This window comes from Mastigoproctus giganteus, chromosome 2, assembly GCF_048544385.1.
Source record: "Mastigoproctus giganteus isolate SK-2022 chromosome 2, ASM4854438v1, whole genome shotgun sequence".
Taxonomy (NCBI): Eukaryota; Metazoa; Arthropoda; class Arachnida; order Uropygi; family Thelyphonidae; genus Mastigoproctus; species Mastigoproctus giganteus.
In genome coordinates, this window is record NC_143576.1 from 99287418 (window position 1) to 99307283 (window position 19866).

General features: G+C 36.1%; 1 protein-coding gene across 1 annotated transcript in view; it reads right to left on the reverse strand.

Moving 5' to 3' along the window:
- Nucleotides 1-19866, reverse strand: part of LOC150089459 (uncharacterized) — an 86033-nt gene that overhangs the window by 52601 nt on the left and 13566 nt on the right. The window contains exon 3 of the mRNA XM_090368608.1: nucleotides 14276-14364. Coding sequence (XP_090224734.1) covers nucleotides 14276-14364 — 89 coding nt within the window. The remainder of the gene's footprint in view (nucleotides 1-14275; nucleotides 14365-19866) is intronic.

Below are 19866 nucleotides of genomic sequence, written 5' to 3' on the forward strand. Positions count from 1 at the left end.
CGATGGGAGTAAATGATTCTTTTGGAGGGATGGACATGTCCGTCTGAGTTCCAATGGAGCACCTCCCTGCTACCTTCTGGGCGTAGGTAGGTTTGTTGATGTTTAGAGGTTTCACTGCTTTCCTTGCCTCCTGGTACGATATGTTTAGCTCTGCCTTCAGCCATTGAATTTCTTTTTCTTCTTTCCACCTCTGGCATGCTCGTGAATAGGCTGGATGTTCTCCCTCACAGTTAGTGCAGGTGGGTTTTGTGGCTGAACATGCTGTTGTTTCGTGGTCCTTTGCACCACATCGAGCGCATGCAAGGACTCCGCGGCAGGCCATTTGAGAATGTCCATATTTCTGGCATTTAAAACACCGTAAAGGGTTGGGAACATATGGACGCACTGGACAGTTGATGTAGCCAGCTTTAATCTCATCAGGAGGTTTGGGCGAGTTAAAAGTCAGGATAATGCTCCTGGTTTTAACAAGTTTCCCATCCCTACGCGCACTAATTCTCTTGACGGCAATAACTCCCTGTGACTTCAATTCCAAGCAGATTTCCTCCTCGGTAATGTCAAGAAGGTCCCACTCTGAAATTACACCTCTCGATGAATTTAGTGTTCTGTGTGGTGTCACTGTTATGGGTACTCCTCCGATTGATGTTACTCGGAGTAGATGTTCAGACTGCCTGTCATTTTTTGTTTCAATCAAGAGGTCCCCAGAACAGAGCCTCTTAACCGACTTGGGTGAACCTGCTAACCCATCCAACCCTTTTTGTATAAAAAAGGGTGACATTTTACCAATCGGTGTTTCATTTGTGGAATGCATAATTAAGAACCTTGGGACAGTCCCTGATGGTAGTTCTGTTCGCTGCCTCTTTGTAGCAATAATGCTATCTGCCTCTCCGTCTCTGTTTTCAGATAGGGACCGGGTTGGGGCTCCTGAAGAAATATGTTTATCAGGATTCATGAAGTTTTGAAGTGGTTCAGTGCCCCGGCTCCCCACCCACCACGGAGCCCAAAGGGATGCCCACTACCCGGCATGCAATAAATGCGCTCTGGAGTGGAACGGCAGGGCTCCCCAGACACCATACCCGCACCACCGCCAGCCTGAATCCTGTCCCTCGGACCATGAGGGTAGGGGCGTGGCATTGACACGGTTGACCCTCGCAGGCGAGCCTACTAGCCGACTGATCCTAGCCGGGCCTTCCAGGACCACTCGTCTTGTCGAAGCAGGGGCCAAAGTGGTGTATTGAAGCTGGGCCCCTCAACCACTAGGATCCCCCTTTCTGAATTTCCACGGGTCGCAGCGCACGGCAAACACGCCGGATTCCATTGATGTAAGCCTGGAAGTCCAGCAGCGTCACTGGGAGGTCCCCTCACCACGTACAGGTGCCCACATCGAGGTGGCCAACACGAGAACCACTGGAAACGTCGACTAACTTATGCAGAAACTTAGTTTCCCGATACCACACTCTAGCAGTGCTCACTTGGTAAACAGACGGTAAGTTATCAGTCTGGAGCAGAAGTTAAGAATAATATATTGATTGACAGGTAGGCTTGGCAAACAATGAAATGATTGGTGGTGGGCATGACAGATGACAAGCTACTGTGTAGTCATTGGTTGGCATATGTATTTATGAGTAAAGAATGGTGCATAATTAGTTTTGTAATGAACGGTAAACAGGTAATAGTAGCGATGAATCTTTTAAAGATGGAAGAAATTTGTAAGAAAAATAAAATGTTGCTTGATTTTTTGATGAAAACTAAATTAATAAGACCGAAATTGTACTGTTTTAAGTGCAATGATTATTTTAAAATCAAGAACAAAGTCATGTGGAAAGTTCTGGTATTGTAAAAAATGTTCTGTACGAGTTTCTTTATTAAAACATAGTTTTATGGAAAATACAAAACTTCCATATAAAAAGATAATGTATATTATATACTTTTGGTCAACGTGCACCCCAATAACTATGACAGCATTCCATCTGGAGATTTCGAAAGTAACAGCAATTAAGTTTTATACGAAACTAAGAGATATTTGCGAATTGCAGTTGTTAAAAAACCCATTAAGTTGGGTGGATCGGGGAAAACTGTAGAAGCAGGCGAAACTGTATTGGTAAAACCAATCACATTTAATTTCATCACAGAGGATGAAATTTAACTGCCAAGAAGAAATGGGTGTTTGGAGTATTTGAAAGAGAATCATAATTCATCTTCATAAAAAATCAGAAACAAAAACTCTTTTACTCATTATTAGAAAAGTAGTGAAGTAAAATACTACCATCATAACAGATGAATGGTTTGGATATAGGCGTATTACGGCCTTAGAAAAAAAGAATTACAAACATTTAACGGTGAAACACAAGGTTCATTTCGCAGATCCACATAAATGGAACACATGTGAATAACATCAAAGCCCAGTGGAAAAGACTAAAAAGTGTGACTAAAAGACTAAATGGCAGCTGTAAAGATATGTTGACGGGTCACATGAATGAATATATGTGGTGTCAAATTTATGGGAAAAATCATGAAGATACTTTTTAGAATATTATCACTCAAATTGCGAATAGCTATTGAGGTCCAACTATATGATTTGTATTCATGAATTTTTTTTTTTTATGAAAAAGTTCCGTTCCGTTTATTTTTATGTTCTTCATTATGTTTTTTTCTTGTTATTAAAAGCACATTTTTGGAGTTGAGTGTTTTTGCTATATTATTGATTTAGGTTTGGTTATGAAAAAAGGAAAAGGTTTCTTTATTTTTCATTTTATTTCATAACCTGACCTTAAATGGTAAGTTAGGAAATAATAGAAAAGGTTTCCTTATATTTCATGACCTAACCTTAAAGGTTAGATTAGGAAATAATAGGGAAAGAAAGAAAGATTCTTTATTTATATTTATATATATATATATATATATATATATATATATACAGTGAAACTTCTCCTAACGGACACCTCTCGTTAACGGACATCTCTCTAAAACGGACATTTTCAAATTCCCCAACTCACCTCCATTGGTTTTAACGTGTTTGCAGCTTCCGTCTAGCGGACATTCTCTGTAACGGACGCGGCTAGGCAATCTGCACTGTTTCGTTTAGATTTGCACATAATTTGATCTCCCCATAACGGACAGCGGGCGAGCTCACGGCCCTTTTTCTAGGAACGTTTCTTACACGTATTGCCTCAATCGTGTGTTTATTTTCTATTTCCGATTCTCTGAATTTTATCAAGGTTTACGTCGCGGTTCTAAACCCTTTTTCAAGAATTTTAAGGCACGTGTAAAACTTCTGATGAATTCGGTGTGTGCAGGGAGGGGGGGAATATGGTCGGCCTTTCGTCCTTTCAGTTTCAGTTTTCAGTTTTGTTCAGTGTCGTGTGAAGTGCACAATGTCTTCTCGTAAACATTTAACTTCAAAAGATAGTCGAACTCATTAATGCGTATGATCGGCAATAAAATAGTGTTCGCAATCTCGCTGTAAAATTCAAAATCGGGAAGACGCAGGTAAGCGACATCCTAAAGAAAAAAAATGAACTGCTCAAACAATTTTGGCAACACGTAAATGATCAGGTTCAAAAATCATTCCCAAAAACTGTTGGACTTCAAATTTGTCGCGCACGTGCTAAAAAAATTCTCATTAATGGGCCTATTATTAGGGAAAAGGCTTTGGAGGTTGCGAAATCTATGGGAGTAAATGAGTTCTGTGGGATGGCTAGACAAGTTCAAAACTCGGCATAAAATTTCTTGGAAAACCGTAAGTGGTGAAGGTGGATCTGTTGATACTGGGGTTGTAACAGAGTGGACCGTCAAATTGGAAGAGTTATGTCGTGATTTTGAAGCTAAGGATATTTACAACTGTGACGAAACACGGTTGTTTTTTAAAGCTCTTCCTGAAAACACAATGAGTCTAAAAAACGAAAATGCCAGGGCGGAAAAATTTTTAAGAAACGCTTGACTGTACTATTGTGTACAAATATGCTGGAAGACTTTGAACAACCTCTTGTTATAGGAAACCCACAAAATCCTCGTTGTTTCAAGGGCATAAAGTTGAATCTTTTGGATGTTGACTGGAAGTCTAATAAAAAAGCGTGGATGACACGAGATATCATGAGCGAATGGATAAGTCACTTTAACCAAAACATGATTCGTCAAAACAGAAAAATTATTCTTTTCATGGATAATGCTGCATCTCACCCGCACATTGAATTTTCCAAAATTCAAATCATTTTTCTGCCACCAAACACATCTGCAGAATGTCAGCCCTTGGATTAAGGGATAATAAAAAATTTTAAACTTCACTACAGAAAACGTGTTTTAAGACATCTCATTGCAAACATGAACGATGTAACATGTGCGAGTGACTTTGCAAAGAAAATCAGCATCCTAGATGCAATTCAATGGATTTCCTCTTCAGTAAACGCAATTAGAAAACAAACTGTCGTGAACTGTTTTGTAAAGTCTGGCTTCTCAAATGCAGTAAACGCAATTAGAAAACAAACTGTCGTGAACTGTTTTGTAAAGTCTGGCTTCTCAAATGCAAAATTGAAGTTGTGAACAGCAATGTGGAGCACCAAGAAGAACAAGAACTTCAACATTTATTGATAATGTACGATACTTCAGCTACAAGTGACCCTGGCTACAAAGATATAGACTCAAACCTCAGTACAGAAGATGGTGCTCTAAATATCAACGACATTATCATCGATATTTTTCAAGAAGTTCCTCATGAGGATGAAGAAATGGAAGGAGGTCATTCTGTCGAAGAACATATTAACGACGAACCACCGATGAAAATAGAAGAAGCGCTCATACAAATCAATCATTTAAAATGTTTTTCGCCGCTGAAGAAGATACTGAAGGACTTTCGATGGTTTCTTCACTCCAAACAAATGTTGAAAACAAAATTATCAGCCGGAAGAAGGTGCAGAAGAAAATAAGTGATTACTGTATGTATTTTTCTTAAGATATATCATAATATACATAGCACAATTGTATGTATATTATTTACAAAAATATTGTGAAAAATCTGTATATAATTTAATTTAATTTTACATTAAACGTTTAATGATTTTTCTTTCTTTCTTTTTTTTTTTCTCCCTCAGACTTCTTGTTAGCGGACACTTCTCTCTAACGGACACATTTTCGTTCCCCGTGGCTGTCCGTTAAAGGGAAGTTTCACTGTATATATATTGTGTTTTTTATTATTATTAAAGCCTATGTAATTATTTCTTCTTTATCTCTTGCTACGTTAATATTATTGTCATGTGGCAATTGTACATTATAAGTGCTTGATATATTACAGGTTAATTGATGAACAAATTGCTTTGATTTGGTCGATTTAATCTATTTCCTGGTATTTATTTAATATCTATATAGGTATTTAGGTGTATAGGGAACAGGAAAACCAGTTAGCATGTGTAGTCTAACTTCTTCCTGAGGGTCTGTACATGTAATGGTAATAGTAATAATAATAAATGAAGTTAGTATTATATATATATTTCAAACAAACAATTAAATAAACATCAAATCAATGTCAACTAACATTCTTTTACCTGGTCATCTATCCAGCAGACTCGATTCACCGGGATCGGATTAACCGGGAAGCAGATTAACCAGGACACTTCAAGACTCCAAATTAAAAAAAATAATAATAAAAATAATAAAACTAACCAGAAATCATAAATTTCATTAATAACTAGAATAGGTATAAATAGATGCTTTCCAAGTCGTAAATAAGCAACAAGAAGCGGCACTATAAGTCATCATTGGGAGATTAGTGTGCCTATTATCTTGCAACCCTTGCTGTCTTCACACCCACCACTCAAAAAAAAAAAAAAAAAACCCAAATGTTTAATTTGTTTTAGTGCGTCGCGTTGATTGTTGTGTTCCATCGCACCGCAAAAAGACAGATGTTTCGTTATTTATGTCAGGGATGTCGAAATTTTTTTTATAGTAAATATATATATATATATACAGGCATACCTCGAATAACGAATAGGATGCGTTCCACGAAATTACTTCGTTAAGCGAAATTTCGTTTTCAGAGGTAAAAATACTATGGCCAGAATAGGGATACGTTCCTACGTAAAGAAAATGAAAAGCTTTTTTTTCGGACAAAGAAAAGTTTTATTAAATAAACAGTCAACTTACATACAAAGTGAAATCACATTTTAAAATACGAGTCTAAAGTTGATTGTTTATGCTCTTTTTCTCTTTCATTTAACAATTGCCTATACGGAGTTATTGCATTTAACACTGATCGCTTAACAATAATACTTCTTCCTAAATCAGGATCATTTTCACTAAAAAAATTTAAAACGTTTTCAATGTCATTTAAGCACCTTTTTAAATCTTTGGTTTTTTAACACTTTTTCGGCTGGAACTTTAACTTCGTCTTCATTGCTAACAAGGTTTTCTAAATCTTCCACTGAAAAACCATCATCTTCTGCATTCAATAAATTTCTAACATCCTCTTCATCGACATTTTCGAAACCTATTGATTGAGCCATCTGGATAACTTCATTTCTAATTTCTTGGATGTTATTTTCTTCTTCTAGTACAACTTCTGGCCATATTTTGCGCCAAACTCCATTTAAGCATTTCTTAGTGACTTCTTTCCAAGAACTATCAATGTTTTCAATTGCGTTTTTAATGGTGTAGTTTTTCCAAAAAGTTTTAACTGTCATTTCCTCTTTATCCTCTAGTTCAGTTAAACTGCTTAATGTTCGACGCAGATAATAAGCTTTAAATGATGCTATTACTCCCTAATCCAATGGTTGAATCAGGGAAGTTGTGTTTGCTGGAAGAAACACAACTTTGACAGGAATGCATGTGTCCAACGTGTTAAGATCAGTAGGATGTCCCGGAGCATTGTCTAACAACAAAAGAGCTTTTTCTTCAAAGTTGTTTTTTTGACAATACCGTTTTACTTCAAGACAAAAGTGGTTAACAAACCAATCAGTAAATAACTCCTTGGTAACCCACGCTTTTCTATTTGCTTTCCATATTACAGGTAAATTCATTTTTATGTTACCTTTTAACGCCCTCGGATTTTCTGAATGGTAAACTAATAACAATTTTAATTTATAATCGCCAGAGGCATTTGATCCAAAGAGTAACGTTAAACGGTCTTTGGCTGCTTTGAACCCAGAAGCTGATTTTTCTTCAATAGAAATGAAGCTTTTTGTTGGTAGCCGTTTCCAGAACAAACCGCTTTCGCCAACATTGAACACCAAATTCGGATAATTTTCACGTTCAATTATTTCCTTTAGTTTTTCTGGAAACTTATTTGCAGCTTCTCCTGTTAATTTTACACTGAATTCTGGCCCATTTTTTAAATTTCTCGAACCAACCACGAGAAGCCCCAAAGGTTTCCGTAATTTCTTCAGTTTGTTTAGATTTCAGGTGATTAAACTGGAATATTTTTTTTTATGTTAAATGGGGCTTGAAATTGCCGACTTCGTTATATCGAAGCTTCGTTATCAGAGGTAACGTTAACCGAGGTATGCCTGTATATATATATATACTTTTTTGTTTAGAAATCGCGAAAATGATGGGTAAATGCAAAAGAGTTGCACCTTCAGTTAAACAAAAATTGAAATTATTCAAAAGTTTTAAAACGGTGCATCCGTTAAATCTTTAATGAACCATTATAATGTTGGTGACCAAACCATATGCAACATCGTAAAAAATAAAGGGAAGCTATTAGATTTAAATCGATATCGCAAAAAATAAAGGGAAGCATCATATTGGACAGGGGAGTAGTAGGTGATAAGTTTTTTTTTCTATCGCCATATTTTTTATGTAGGTTGCTGAACATTTTTCGATACAGTAAGTCCGCGACTTACGAACTACGGATTAACGTAAATTTTTTTTCACTCAGTTTTCTTTTTAGGATTGTAAAATTTAAAACAACAAACAATAATAATAAGCAATCAATAACAACGATCACAGCACGCACAAATTGCACAAGTGAGATCGGAGTAACAAGCAAAAAAAATAGGAAAGAAGAGAAGATTCTTACAATTTATTTATGTTTTTTTTTTATATATATATTACTGAAGATTTAAGTGAAGGGGACACACATTTCACCATAATAACGTAAAAACCCCAGAATTCCAACTATCAGTATTTTTGCAAATGCAATAAGGTCAAGTTTACTACCTGTTTATAATGAATTGCACTAACAGAAAAGCCCAATAACACAGAAAGTGCAAATTGTTTTTATTGTTTTTTGGTTACCTCCAGAAATGTGCTTTAGTAAAATGTGAGCTCGTGAGGGGTGATAATAGTGAGTTTTAGCCTTAACCCTGTGAAGTTCTTTTCAGAAAATTTCATTTTGATTGTTATCATGGTGCCAACTAAGAGAATAAGTAACAGCACTACTAGTAAATCTACCAAGAAAAGGAAAGCCATCGATTTGGATCAGAAATTTAAACTAATAAGGACATATGAAAATGGCCAAACATTAATAAGTATCGCATGGAATTCAGATTTGTCAATAATAATATAGTAGCAATATGTTACTAGTCATTCCCGAGTTACGTAAAACTCAACGAAGTAAGAAGTCCTGGAACGTATCTCCTACGTATATCGGGGACTTCTCTATTTTCGGATTAACAGGAAATCGATTATCTGCGATTTGTTTTTTTACATCAATCCTGGAAAATCGAAAGTCTACTGTATACTGAGAATAGCTACTGAGGTGTTGATTGACGTTATGATACGTGTGTATCCATACAAGTGTCTTTAAAAATAAAATACAGTAATAAAAAATTAATATTTTGTTCATAAACAATTTACGCACTAGTACACCCATGATTCTAAAGAAAAAAGGTCAGGTTACCTCCTCCACTTTGCGAGGGGTTCAAGCTCCCATGGGATTCAAGTGGAGGTAACCTGACCTCTTTTTCACCATTATGGAATGCATTCATTAGAGCAATTAGAGCAAGTTACCATTGAGGCAAGTGACCATTAGTGCTTCTGAGATTAAGGCAAATGATACTAAACCGATGTTATCGTCTGTTGTGCTCACGCACCAATCAGCACATCGTTTGCAACGCCTACCTGTCAATCAGTATATCATTCTAGACTAGAGAAGTTTGGGAAAATGCACATCACTGCTCGACAATAATTTAAGAAATCCATAAGATACAGATAAACACTTGGTCTATTCTATCCACTTGTGTTTTTTTATGACTAACCAATTTTAAAATGTAGCAAATATCTTAGTATTTGCAACAGGGCAAAATCCTTTACCATGAGTTTCCCAGATATTGCACTACTTTCAAACAAATGGCATCACCAAAAGACTAGTTTTCAATTTATTTAAAAGGTAACTATTATGAAAGCCTGTTTTAGGACTTATCAGTCCCTTATCAAATAGCAGAGCACCTCTATTGGTAAACTGAAAGCAAGTTAGTGAGTAAAGAAAAACTATCATGCTTTTTTTACTTAATGTAACTAACATATGCAACCTATCATGCAGTGTAAAGAATGTATATGTCAAGGCCATATAACTCTCGACATCAAACATATCAAGGATTATATGGCCTGCTTAATATAGAGAAAAATACATGGACTATTTTGTCTACTTACGCTTTTTTTTTTTTTTTTTTTTTTAGCTAGCAGATTTTAAATTTCAGCTGAAAAATTAATGCTTCTTTTATCACTAGTTGTCCTGAGCTCATCTAAGCCTAGTAGGTTCCATCAGATCATTGACCAAGTAGTTTCATTGAACCACTTGCTATCTGATGAAACCATTAAGTCCTGAAACAGGCTATCATAACAATACACGAGTGGGAGCCTAGTCTTTTGATGGTGTCATTTGTGCGAAAGTAGTGAAATTTCTAGACAACCTGTGATAGAGGAGCTCGCTTTGTGAGTATATATAATAATACCATTAAGATTTTACACTGCAGCGTAAAATCTGCTGACTGCAAAAACATCAGGGGACAGAAGGTCTAAAGTGCTGTTTCCCTGTTGAGCAGTAAAAATGTAAGTTCACAAAGTGTTAAACTTGAAATGCTTATATTTGAAAGAGTTCATGATAAACAGAACCACGACCTCTGCAATGGGCAAGCCTATTTGTTTCACTAAAGTTAGATGTTATGTTGTAATGCATTAACAACAGAGCATCACAGTTAATGCTGTTCTTCAGCTCAAGCGAGGTTTTAATAGATGCTTTCAATGCACCTGCAACAGACAACCACAGATCCAATAGTCCAAAAAAGATTAATAAACAACAATGACTGTTGAAAAAGCTCATTGATAAAAGTTTATATTCCACTCTATCTCTCAAGCCATTTCCATGGGTATTGCAAATTCAACAGTATATACAGGCAGTTCTCACTTTACGAGTTCTCGGGTTTATGAGTTTTTTTCCCCAAGTATCAAGTATCAACAAAATCAAAAATATAAACATATTTTTGATTTTGTTTGAAAAATATGCAAAAAATGAATGTTAAACATTCATAAATACCACATTTCAAACCACGTGCGTAGCTATACAATACAGTGCACCCCACTTTATGATATTAATCCGTTCCAGAGACACTATCGTATCATTAAAATATCGTAATGTGAACCCTATAACAAGTTTTTTGGTAATTTGTTTCAAGATCTCGGAAGTTGAAATTTCTACTGTATAACTAAGCTATTTAGCTCTCTAAAATGTCATTTTTAAGGTCATGAGCATGACCTTAAGGCCATATAAAAGGTCATGAGCGTGGTTTGTAAATTGTATCAGTTACCAATTCAAATCATTAAAATGCACTACACTTTCATCGTTATCATATGTTCCGTTATAAGAATCAATTTTAAACGCCTTTGTGATATTTTTCTAAAGCACATTTCTGGGGGTCACAACCATAAAATAATAAAAACAATTTGCACTTTTCAGTTTATTGGGCTTTTTTGTTACTGCAAGCAATTATAAATGGGTGGTAAACTCCATGTTATTGCATTTGCAAAAATACCGATAGCTGGAACTGTGTGGTTTTTTACATTATGGTGAAATGTGTTTTCCCTTTACTGAAATGTTCAATCGTATAAAAAACATAAATAAATTTTCAGAATCTTCTCTTCATTCCTTTTTTTTTTAAGCTTCGTAAACTTTTTTTTTTAAGCTTCTCTTTTAATTATAAACTTTAAATTTATAATTAAAAGAGATCATCTTGGAAAAAAATGCCTCTTGAAACATTTCTGAAGAAGACGACTCCTTGTGCAACAAACCAACAAGTGTCGAGCCAATAATGAGTGTGCATTTAGTCGATGATGAAGAATAAACATTCTTTAACATTTGTAAGTCATAAATAATTTCTCTATTATTATAATTTACTTGAGTTTACAGGCTACGTTTTCATTTCTTTGGATAAATCAATCATTGTTTAAACAAACTAATTGGCTAACTAATTTCATTGTTGAGAACATAATCCCCATTTTAACCTTATGTCTATGTGAAATAAATTCCCGCTTTATGAGCACGCACTAGGAACAAATTAACTCGTAAAGTCGAGAACTACCTGTATTGCATTAGCAGCAGCCCCTTGTCAGTTCAAATTTCAATATAAGACTGCTGCACTCTTGTCCAGAAATCATATTTGTGGCATTGCTGTTTCAGAACTCTACTGTTACTATAGCTATATACACAGCAGTAAACTAAGAATTGGCCAGCCATTGGTTAATTAAGGAAATAATGAAATCAATATGACTGAGAATTACACTTGAACATTTCAGAATGAGTTTCATTCTGAAAGGTTAAGGTGCATAGGAAGGAGGCTGGAATAGAGGGATGGAGAGGGGATTATTCTTCTGTTCAAAAGCTGCCTGAATATGCTACGATTGTAACCTGATTCAGAATAATCTCAGGAGAGCAGTGAATACTGTATATGGTGTGAGAAGGTTAGTGGGAAAGGAAAGTTAAGAGCACATACTATAGACTATGTGATTGCAATGAATACAAAAAGAGCTGCTAAGTGTAACTTGAATGGCAAGTAAGCCCAAATGTCTTGTTATAGGAGATAAATTTACCACCTAGCGATAAGAAATCAATGACTGGTAATATCTTCAAAAAGGCCTCTACGGTTGGGAGAATGATTCATATCACAAATTTAAACAAGTACACCAACCTTTTAACTATAATAGTTTAATACTGAAAATTATAAAATGTATCAGACGATACAGTACTGTAAAATAATATTTACAAAAACTGACTTACAAAATAAAGTGTATGATGAAATTTTAAAATGCAATAAAATATAGTAAAGGTTAAAAGCGATAAAACAATGATTGTAGCTTTCGGGGGCATCCGCCTCCTTTCTCAACAGTTTTTAGGAAACCAATGTGTAGGAGCCAGTACACCCATTATAGGTCAGCACAGACTGCGCAACATAAAAATAGTGTTGCCAGGACACTTTTGGGGAGGGGGGGAGAGAGAGAGAGAGAGAGAGAGAGAGAGAGAGAGAGAGAGAGAGAGAGAGAGAGAGAGAGAGAGAGAAATTGGGCAAGTTATGGCAGATCTTATAAAATGCGGTTACCCCCAGAGGGTCATTGATAAATATAACAGAGACGTGGAGCCTAATCATGGAACACCATCCATTCCAGTCACCACAGTTTATATTCCCTAATATCCGGGCTTGTCAGATCGTATTGCAAGGATGCTTCGTGACTTTCAGGCATGTTGTGTGCAGCTTCTGGGCCGGAGGTTACACACAGTGGTGTCACAGGTCAAAGACCCCATTACTGGGGATTCCAGTAGTGGGGCTGTATATGAGATCAAATGCCCGGATTGTGGGGAATGGACAGGACGGCGACTAAAAGACCGTCTGGGGGAGCACATGCGAGCCATACAGACTGCAGAGTTTAATAAGTCCGCCATTGCTGAGCATTATTGGGAAAAACAACACCAGGTCTCCCCAGTGAATGTTGTCATCCTTGACAGGGCGCATAGGTTCTGGGACCGTAAGTGGCTGGAGAGTTTGTGGATTGGCTCTTCCGAAAACAATAGTATGATTAGGGACAGGGGTGTTCAGCTCCACCCCCTTCTGGAGGCTGTGGTCCTTGCAAAAGATGAGTGCTTTGCATTTCCACACTCCCGAACCACTTCCGGTTCTGGTTCACATGGAAGAAATATTGAGCATGCACCTGGTCAGCCACATGTGCCATAAACCTGATATTTAAGGATGTGTTGCTTAAACATCATTGTTGTTGGGAAAGGAGGCGGATGCCCCCAAAAGCTACAATCATTGTTTTATCGCTTTTAACCTTTACTATATTTTATTGCATTTTAAAATTTCATCATACATTTTATTTTGTAAGTCAGTTTTTGTAAATATTATTTTACAGTACTGTATCATCTGATACATTTTATAATTTTCAGTATTAAACTATTATAGTTAAACGGTTGGTGTACTTGTTTAAATTTGTGAAATGACTGGTAATACAACCTTTGGGATAGATTACTGACACAACTTAATCACTATCTATACAATATGTTGGGGAAATTAGAAGGGACACTAATATCCTTCAGCTTCAGTCATCAATACCAATCTTGGTATTATCACAAATATAATGGTACAGTAATTATTAGTGGCAAAAGACCATAATGGCCTGCAGTAGATGATAACAAATGAGATTTTGGCAGGTAAGGAACTAAACATACCTGAGGGAAAGTGCAGCACAGTTACAGGGAAATTTCAAAGCATTCAATCCAATTAGGAAGTACCACATAAGGGTGATGTCAAGATGGATTATGATAATGCCGGATTATGATTAATGTGCATGTACACATGCACACTTCTCTGCATACATTTAATTTTTTAATGACTAACTGAAGATTAAAAAAAAAAAATTATGCATTTGTAAAGATGAAAACTAAAATTGATTTGTTACCATGCAGAGTGGAATTGAATATGCATATTATACATATATTACATATACTGAATATGTAATATAATTCTATGTAATTTAAATTTTCAGTCAGTAATTTAAAAAATTTTAGATATACATTAAGAAGTGCAGGTTAAATTTTGAAAAGCAAGTGACTTGCACTTTACAGATGCCCTTTATCACTGGTAGAATAGGTATAATGGGAATGACCAAAGAGTATCTTTTTAGTTAACAATCAAATGGTGAGGCATTACTGTACTACTAGTTCATGTATGTCAGTCTCTACATTCAGATGGTCATTTAAATGTTCTGAGTTCATAACTTTAAGGCCTTCCCCCTTGTATATTTAGAAATAAGCAAATCTGAACAGACTGGTTTGCAAAATATAAAAATGTACAGTACTTACACAGTTACCACACCTTTGATATTATTCTGGAAGATAACGTTTCTGTGGTAGATAGAATAATTATGTGGAGATTTAAAAAACCTTGGCAGCTAAAAGAAAAAAAATGAAAGCAGCAATTCTGCAAAAAAGTATTCAATATTTTTTTTATACACTAAAACTTATTTAACATAGTTTAAGGGCTTACTGAAAAATTTTGGTGAAATAAAATATGCAATGGCTGTAACAAACTAAAAAAATAAATGGAAAGAAAACATCTAACAAAGATATATCTTTATCTGAGTCTTTTTAAATAGTTCTAGATTTTTATGTAACTGCCACTAAGTATTTAATACAGCAGAAACAGTACTGGCCGTACAAATAAATTTAATAAACTAAGGACTATCTTGTCTTACATATTTTTTGACTAGCAGACTTTTGACTGCTCTAGCCTTAGTTCCCGGTGGCTGAACAATTACTAATGGTCAATTTGAAATATATGACTTTTTAAAAAATAGAATCAAAGGGCTACAAAAGCGCTATTTTAAAATATAAAATGCCATCACGACTGCCAATTTCAAGTCTTACTGGTTTTTCAGTCACAGTGGAGAGTTTCATTAAATCATCTCTGACAATTTGTGAATAATGAAGCAATTCTGAGCTAGCATGCAGTACAATTTGTTTAAAATATGAGCAGAGAATACTTTATATGATATTTGCAACTAATCTAAATTCTGTTTGTGACCAAACATCTAGGGCAAGACAGTCGTCAGTTTACTAAATGCCACTATTCCAGATAATCTGAATTATACAGTTATCCATCCATCATCCAACCACTGTTCAACACTATGCCATAATTACCACTGTGTAACAGGGTAATTATGGCAACAGAGCACACAATGCCAATGGATACAGATATTTTTAGACATGTAACATAAGGCAGATTCACTATGATTGCAGTAGTATCTGACAGGTAGTATAGCATTTATTAATTTGGTACATTATTTTGCATCCATATCATTTTTAATTGCCAAGAGGCATTTCATAAATAAATATAAAAAAAAAGGCTTAGTACCAAATAAAACTGAAGCAAAGCGATGAGAACTGCATTTGCACTACTATAAATATATTCTTTGCAAACTTATATCAAACACACACCAAAGAATGAATGCACATTACAGAACATTCTGTAACAGTTTTGATATATATATTCATTTTTGTATGCCGCTTATTGTGATCACAGATAATCTTATCATTTGTGTAATGTTATCACTTTTATGAAGTTCCAATCATCAGTATATTAATACATAAAAAAACGAGTTATTGTAATCAGAGCTTTGGGTTTTCTTATCACTTTTTTTAAGTTATTGCAGTTTACGCATGTGCAATGGAAGTGATTAAATAACATCAAGGTTTGTTTTTGACATGTTGCATGTCTAATGACTTCTTCTGCCTTTGTACAGTTTTTATGATTGTCAGCATTGTCCCTCTGTGTAGGAAAGTACTGTATCTGTACTCCTATCAATCTGACTGTTTATAGCAGAGTAATAACCCTTTCAAATTTTTGATTTTAATATTTTTCATTTTCTTTGTTTGTTTTTAATGGTTTGTATGGATTTTCAGAAATATTGTGACACTTACTAATTTCATTTCTGTTAATGACTTTCTTAAAGTGGATAGTCAAATTAAAGTATTTTACATTTCTTGATTTTAAAGTTTTCTTTCGGTCACTTTCAACTTTTAATGCACAAATTTCCATTCTGCATCAAAAACCACAGGGGCTCACATCTGGTGAGTATGGGCTTGGCATACCCAGGGTCCTGAGCTGAATATCATCATTCTTCTCTTTCTTGGTGATTCCCTTTTGTGCCCCCCCCCCCCTCTCTCTCTCTCTCTCTCTCTCTCTCTCTCTCTCTCTCTCTCTCTCTCTCTCTCTCTCTCCTAGAGTAACTAGGGAAATTTTTTTTGGCTGGTGCAGCATAAGTCACAGACTTCCTTGCACCATATAGCTAATAATAATAAAATTTTAAAAAATAATAAATAAACAACACTGAATAGCTGCATTGTTATTTCATCAGCTACTGTTATCAAACTGTGTCCAGAAGTGATCACAATAAGTGGCACCCACTGTATTTAAAAGTGATGCATTAACAAAGTTAAATTCAGCTGCTGCCACCACAAGAATCACCAAGGAGGACATTAAGAGGCAAGCATTTTTTCTATAAACAAGGTAAAAAGCATCAGAGAAATGGAAAATATATTGTGCAAAAAGGGCAGGTATAATATGAGCATGGTATGTCTGCCATGGGCTAAAGTTAATGATGCCGAAGAGCGGTTACCTTTTAAATGCACAAAAGGGTGAAATTGTTATACCAACTGTCAGTGATATTAAGAACAGGAGATTTCAGGATTTACTCAACCAGTATAGGATTGAGAAAAGGTTGCAAATTAGGATTAAATTTGAAAGTATCTGCAATTCTGACAAAACTTCTTTTTTTTTTTTTTTTTTTGTTAGTTGTTGGTGCATCAATTTCTGTGGCCATAATGCATGATCCCGAGGCCTCATTTTAAGAAGGATGTAGAGCTGTTGGAACGAGTACAGAGAAGGGCAACAAGATCAGTGAATGGAATAAAGGGTTGCTCTTATGAAGAAAGGCTTACATTTTGCAAATTACAGTGTCTGGAGACTAGGTACCTGCGAGGTGATCTGATTGAGGTGTATAAAGCCTTGAATGGTTTGAGCATGCTCAATGCTGATGGGATTCTTCCTCTTGCTCAGAATAATCGCCTGAGAGGGCATAAATTCAAACTGAGGAAAGACAGTTATAGGATAGATGTGCCTTTAGCCAGCGGGTAGTTGATTGCTGGAACATACTTCCATCTGTCGTTGTAGAAGTTGATAGCTTAAACAGATTGAAGGCAGAACTAGACAAACATTTGGGGCAAGTGGATGAGTGAAATGAGAAGGGTGTGTGTATGTGTGTGTGTGTGTGTGTGTGTGGTGTTTTTTTTTTTTTTTTTTTTTTGGCTGATGCTATATAAGCTTGCTTTCTTGCATCATGCGCCCTTACTAATGCGCACATATTTTCCCGTAAACCTTGAAGCTGTACATGGTAACAGCCATGTTAAAATATCTGACCCCTGTGGAGACTGTGAAAGACTCATGGGGTAGAATTTTTCTCCAACTTTTAGAAACCAGTCAGTCACAAAGAGAGCAGTACAATATGAAGTGTCCTGCTGATACAGGTATGGGCTTTCCCTGATGTGCAACTAGAATGTAGGTAACACACTATTGTCCAGGATGTCTAGACAGATTCATGGCATTCATGGTTTTGTCCAAAACAACCAATGGTTTCAGGCTGCCATGCTGTCTCTGCCAAACTTCATTGTTGAGACAACACAGTCAGCCAGGTAGCTTTCTATATGTCCATGCATAGTTTCAACCTGTTTTTTTTTTTTGGTAGTTGTTGGCGCATCGGCTTCTGTGGCCATAATGCACCTCCAAAGGTTTTTGCAGTACTTTGATCCAAGCCCGAGGCGGGATTCAAACCCGCGACCTTTGGGTTGCTAGGCAGGCACTTTACCCGCCCGGCTAGCCCGGTCGGCGTTTCAACCTGTAGTTGAAAATTAGTGGAAAATGGCAAGATGATTTTACACGCTTTGTACCTAAGTGATGGATAAATTTGAGGAAAATATTCCCTCAAGTCACTTTTAAAAATCTGAGATGACTACTGATATCTTTTTTGACAGTTTGATCCAGAGTTAGTTCATTTTCTGTCAAAAAAACCATATATAATGCTCTAAAACACTCATCTCAATTGTGTTATTTCAAATTTTTAATTTCTTTTTCATAACTTGTCTTTGACATTGAAAATATAGGTCTACCATCACTAATCCGGCAGCGTTGGGACCTGTGGGGTGATGGATTAGTGAGTTTGCCGGATCACCGGTGGTTATTTTAGCACATATAGTTTACCCAACAGCTAACAACTTCCTCCTACCTTTAACACGTTGACTTCAAAGCTAGTTTAAGAAAAAAAATTCCCCAGGGGCCAAAAAATATTTAGCAAATAGTTTGATTAGTCTAAATAATTTGAATTCTAAAATAAATATTGTAATGTCAATGTTGTCGTTCTTTCGCTTAAAATATATAAAAAAAAAAAGTCTTTTTTTATGTCGCATATATGTGGCCACGTTGGCCACATATGTTGGTTACTTTATTTCTTGAGAAGCTGTATCAGCCATGTACATGCGAGGCTATTACTGCATACATATGAAGGTCATTTGTGATTAGTTTATTGCATGTGCGGCAAGTGCTGCAATAAAACTTATTACGATAAAATAAACTCTCAAACATCGCAATAAGTTTGTCAGTACAGTATTGTTAGAGATTTTGTGAAAACAAGTTTGTTAGGGCGCTGAATTATCCATCATATTATGTTGTATTTTTCTGCAAGTTTGTACAAGTGCGTTGTAAAAAAAAAAATCTAAAAAAGAATGGCTAAAAGAAAATTACTAAAATAAGAGGAACTGAGAGAAATTGCTGGAATTTACAATTAAGCACAGTTAAACTTCTCACAGACACACTGCTGTCGAGTTTTTTCAGAAGTTCAACTTTATCCGTTATGGACAATCTACGGTGCGTATGCTTTCCACCACGAGAGGCACTTCCTTTATGAATTAGAACCATAGCTAGGGCTAAATGTGAGCAGATTATAATAATAAAGGCAGAAAAACAAGTGGGAATGGCTTGCCAGTGTTTACGAGTTCGCGCCAACAGCTGATGATGCAACTAACGCCACCAATACAGTAACGGCAGGTCGGTGCCCTGACCCGGGAAATCTGAAATTACGTTCGCGGAAATTATTATTATTATTAGCCATATGGTGCAAGGAGGCCTGAGGATTATGCTGCACCAGCCAAAAAAAACAATTCTGAATTACCCCGAGAGAGAGAGAGAGAGAGAGAGAGAGAGAACAAGAGTCAGAAGTAGAAGGGAATCACCAAGAAAGAGAAGAATGATGATATCCAACTCAGGACCCTGGGTGTGCCAAGCTCATACTCACCAGATGTGAGCCCCTAGGGTTCATGTCCGAATCAGCGGTGGAACCAGATTACCGGTGGCCAGATTAGTGATGGTCGACCTGTAGTTGTATTTGAATCTTGTAATGATGTTTAAATTTGTTTATTTTTGAAATTTGCTAAATATGCTAATCTTTGTAGCCATATGTTATCCCACCATATGTACACCCACTAAGGTGAAAAGGATGATTGGTGAAGAAAACTAACTCTTGTCTCAACTGAAATAAAAGAGTAATTAATTTGCCATGGAAAAGCTACCTAACATCCATGCGCATTAAAAGTTCAACATGTTTGCTGCTCATTTCTTTACATAAAGTAGTAAATAATAGGAAGTTTTTTAGTTGTTGTTGTTTGGTTTTTAGGAGCATTAGCAACTAAGGCCATATTGCTCCGGGGATATGTGGTGTTCATTCCCTGACCTTTCTGCATCCTCCGTATTTGGTGGTCACGGGCTCGAACCCCGGTCCAATCAAGAAGCATGTGCTATGCACTGCCGCTCCTGCCCACCTGGCTACGGAGGCGCCAAAAGTTTG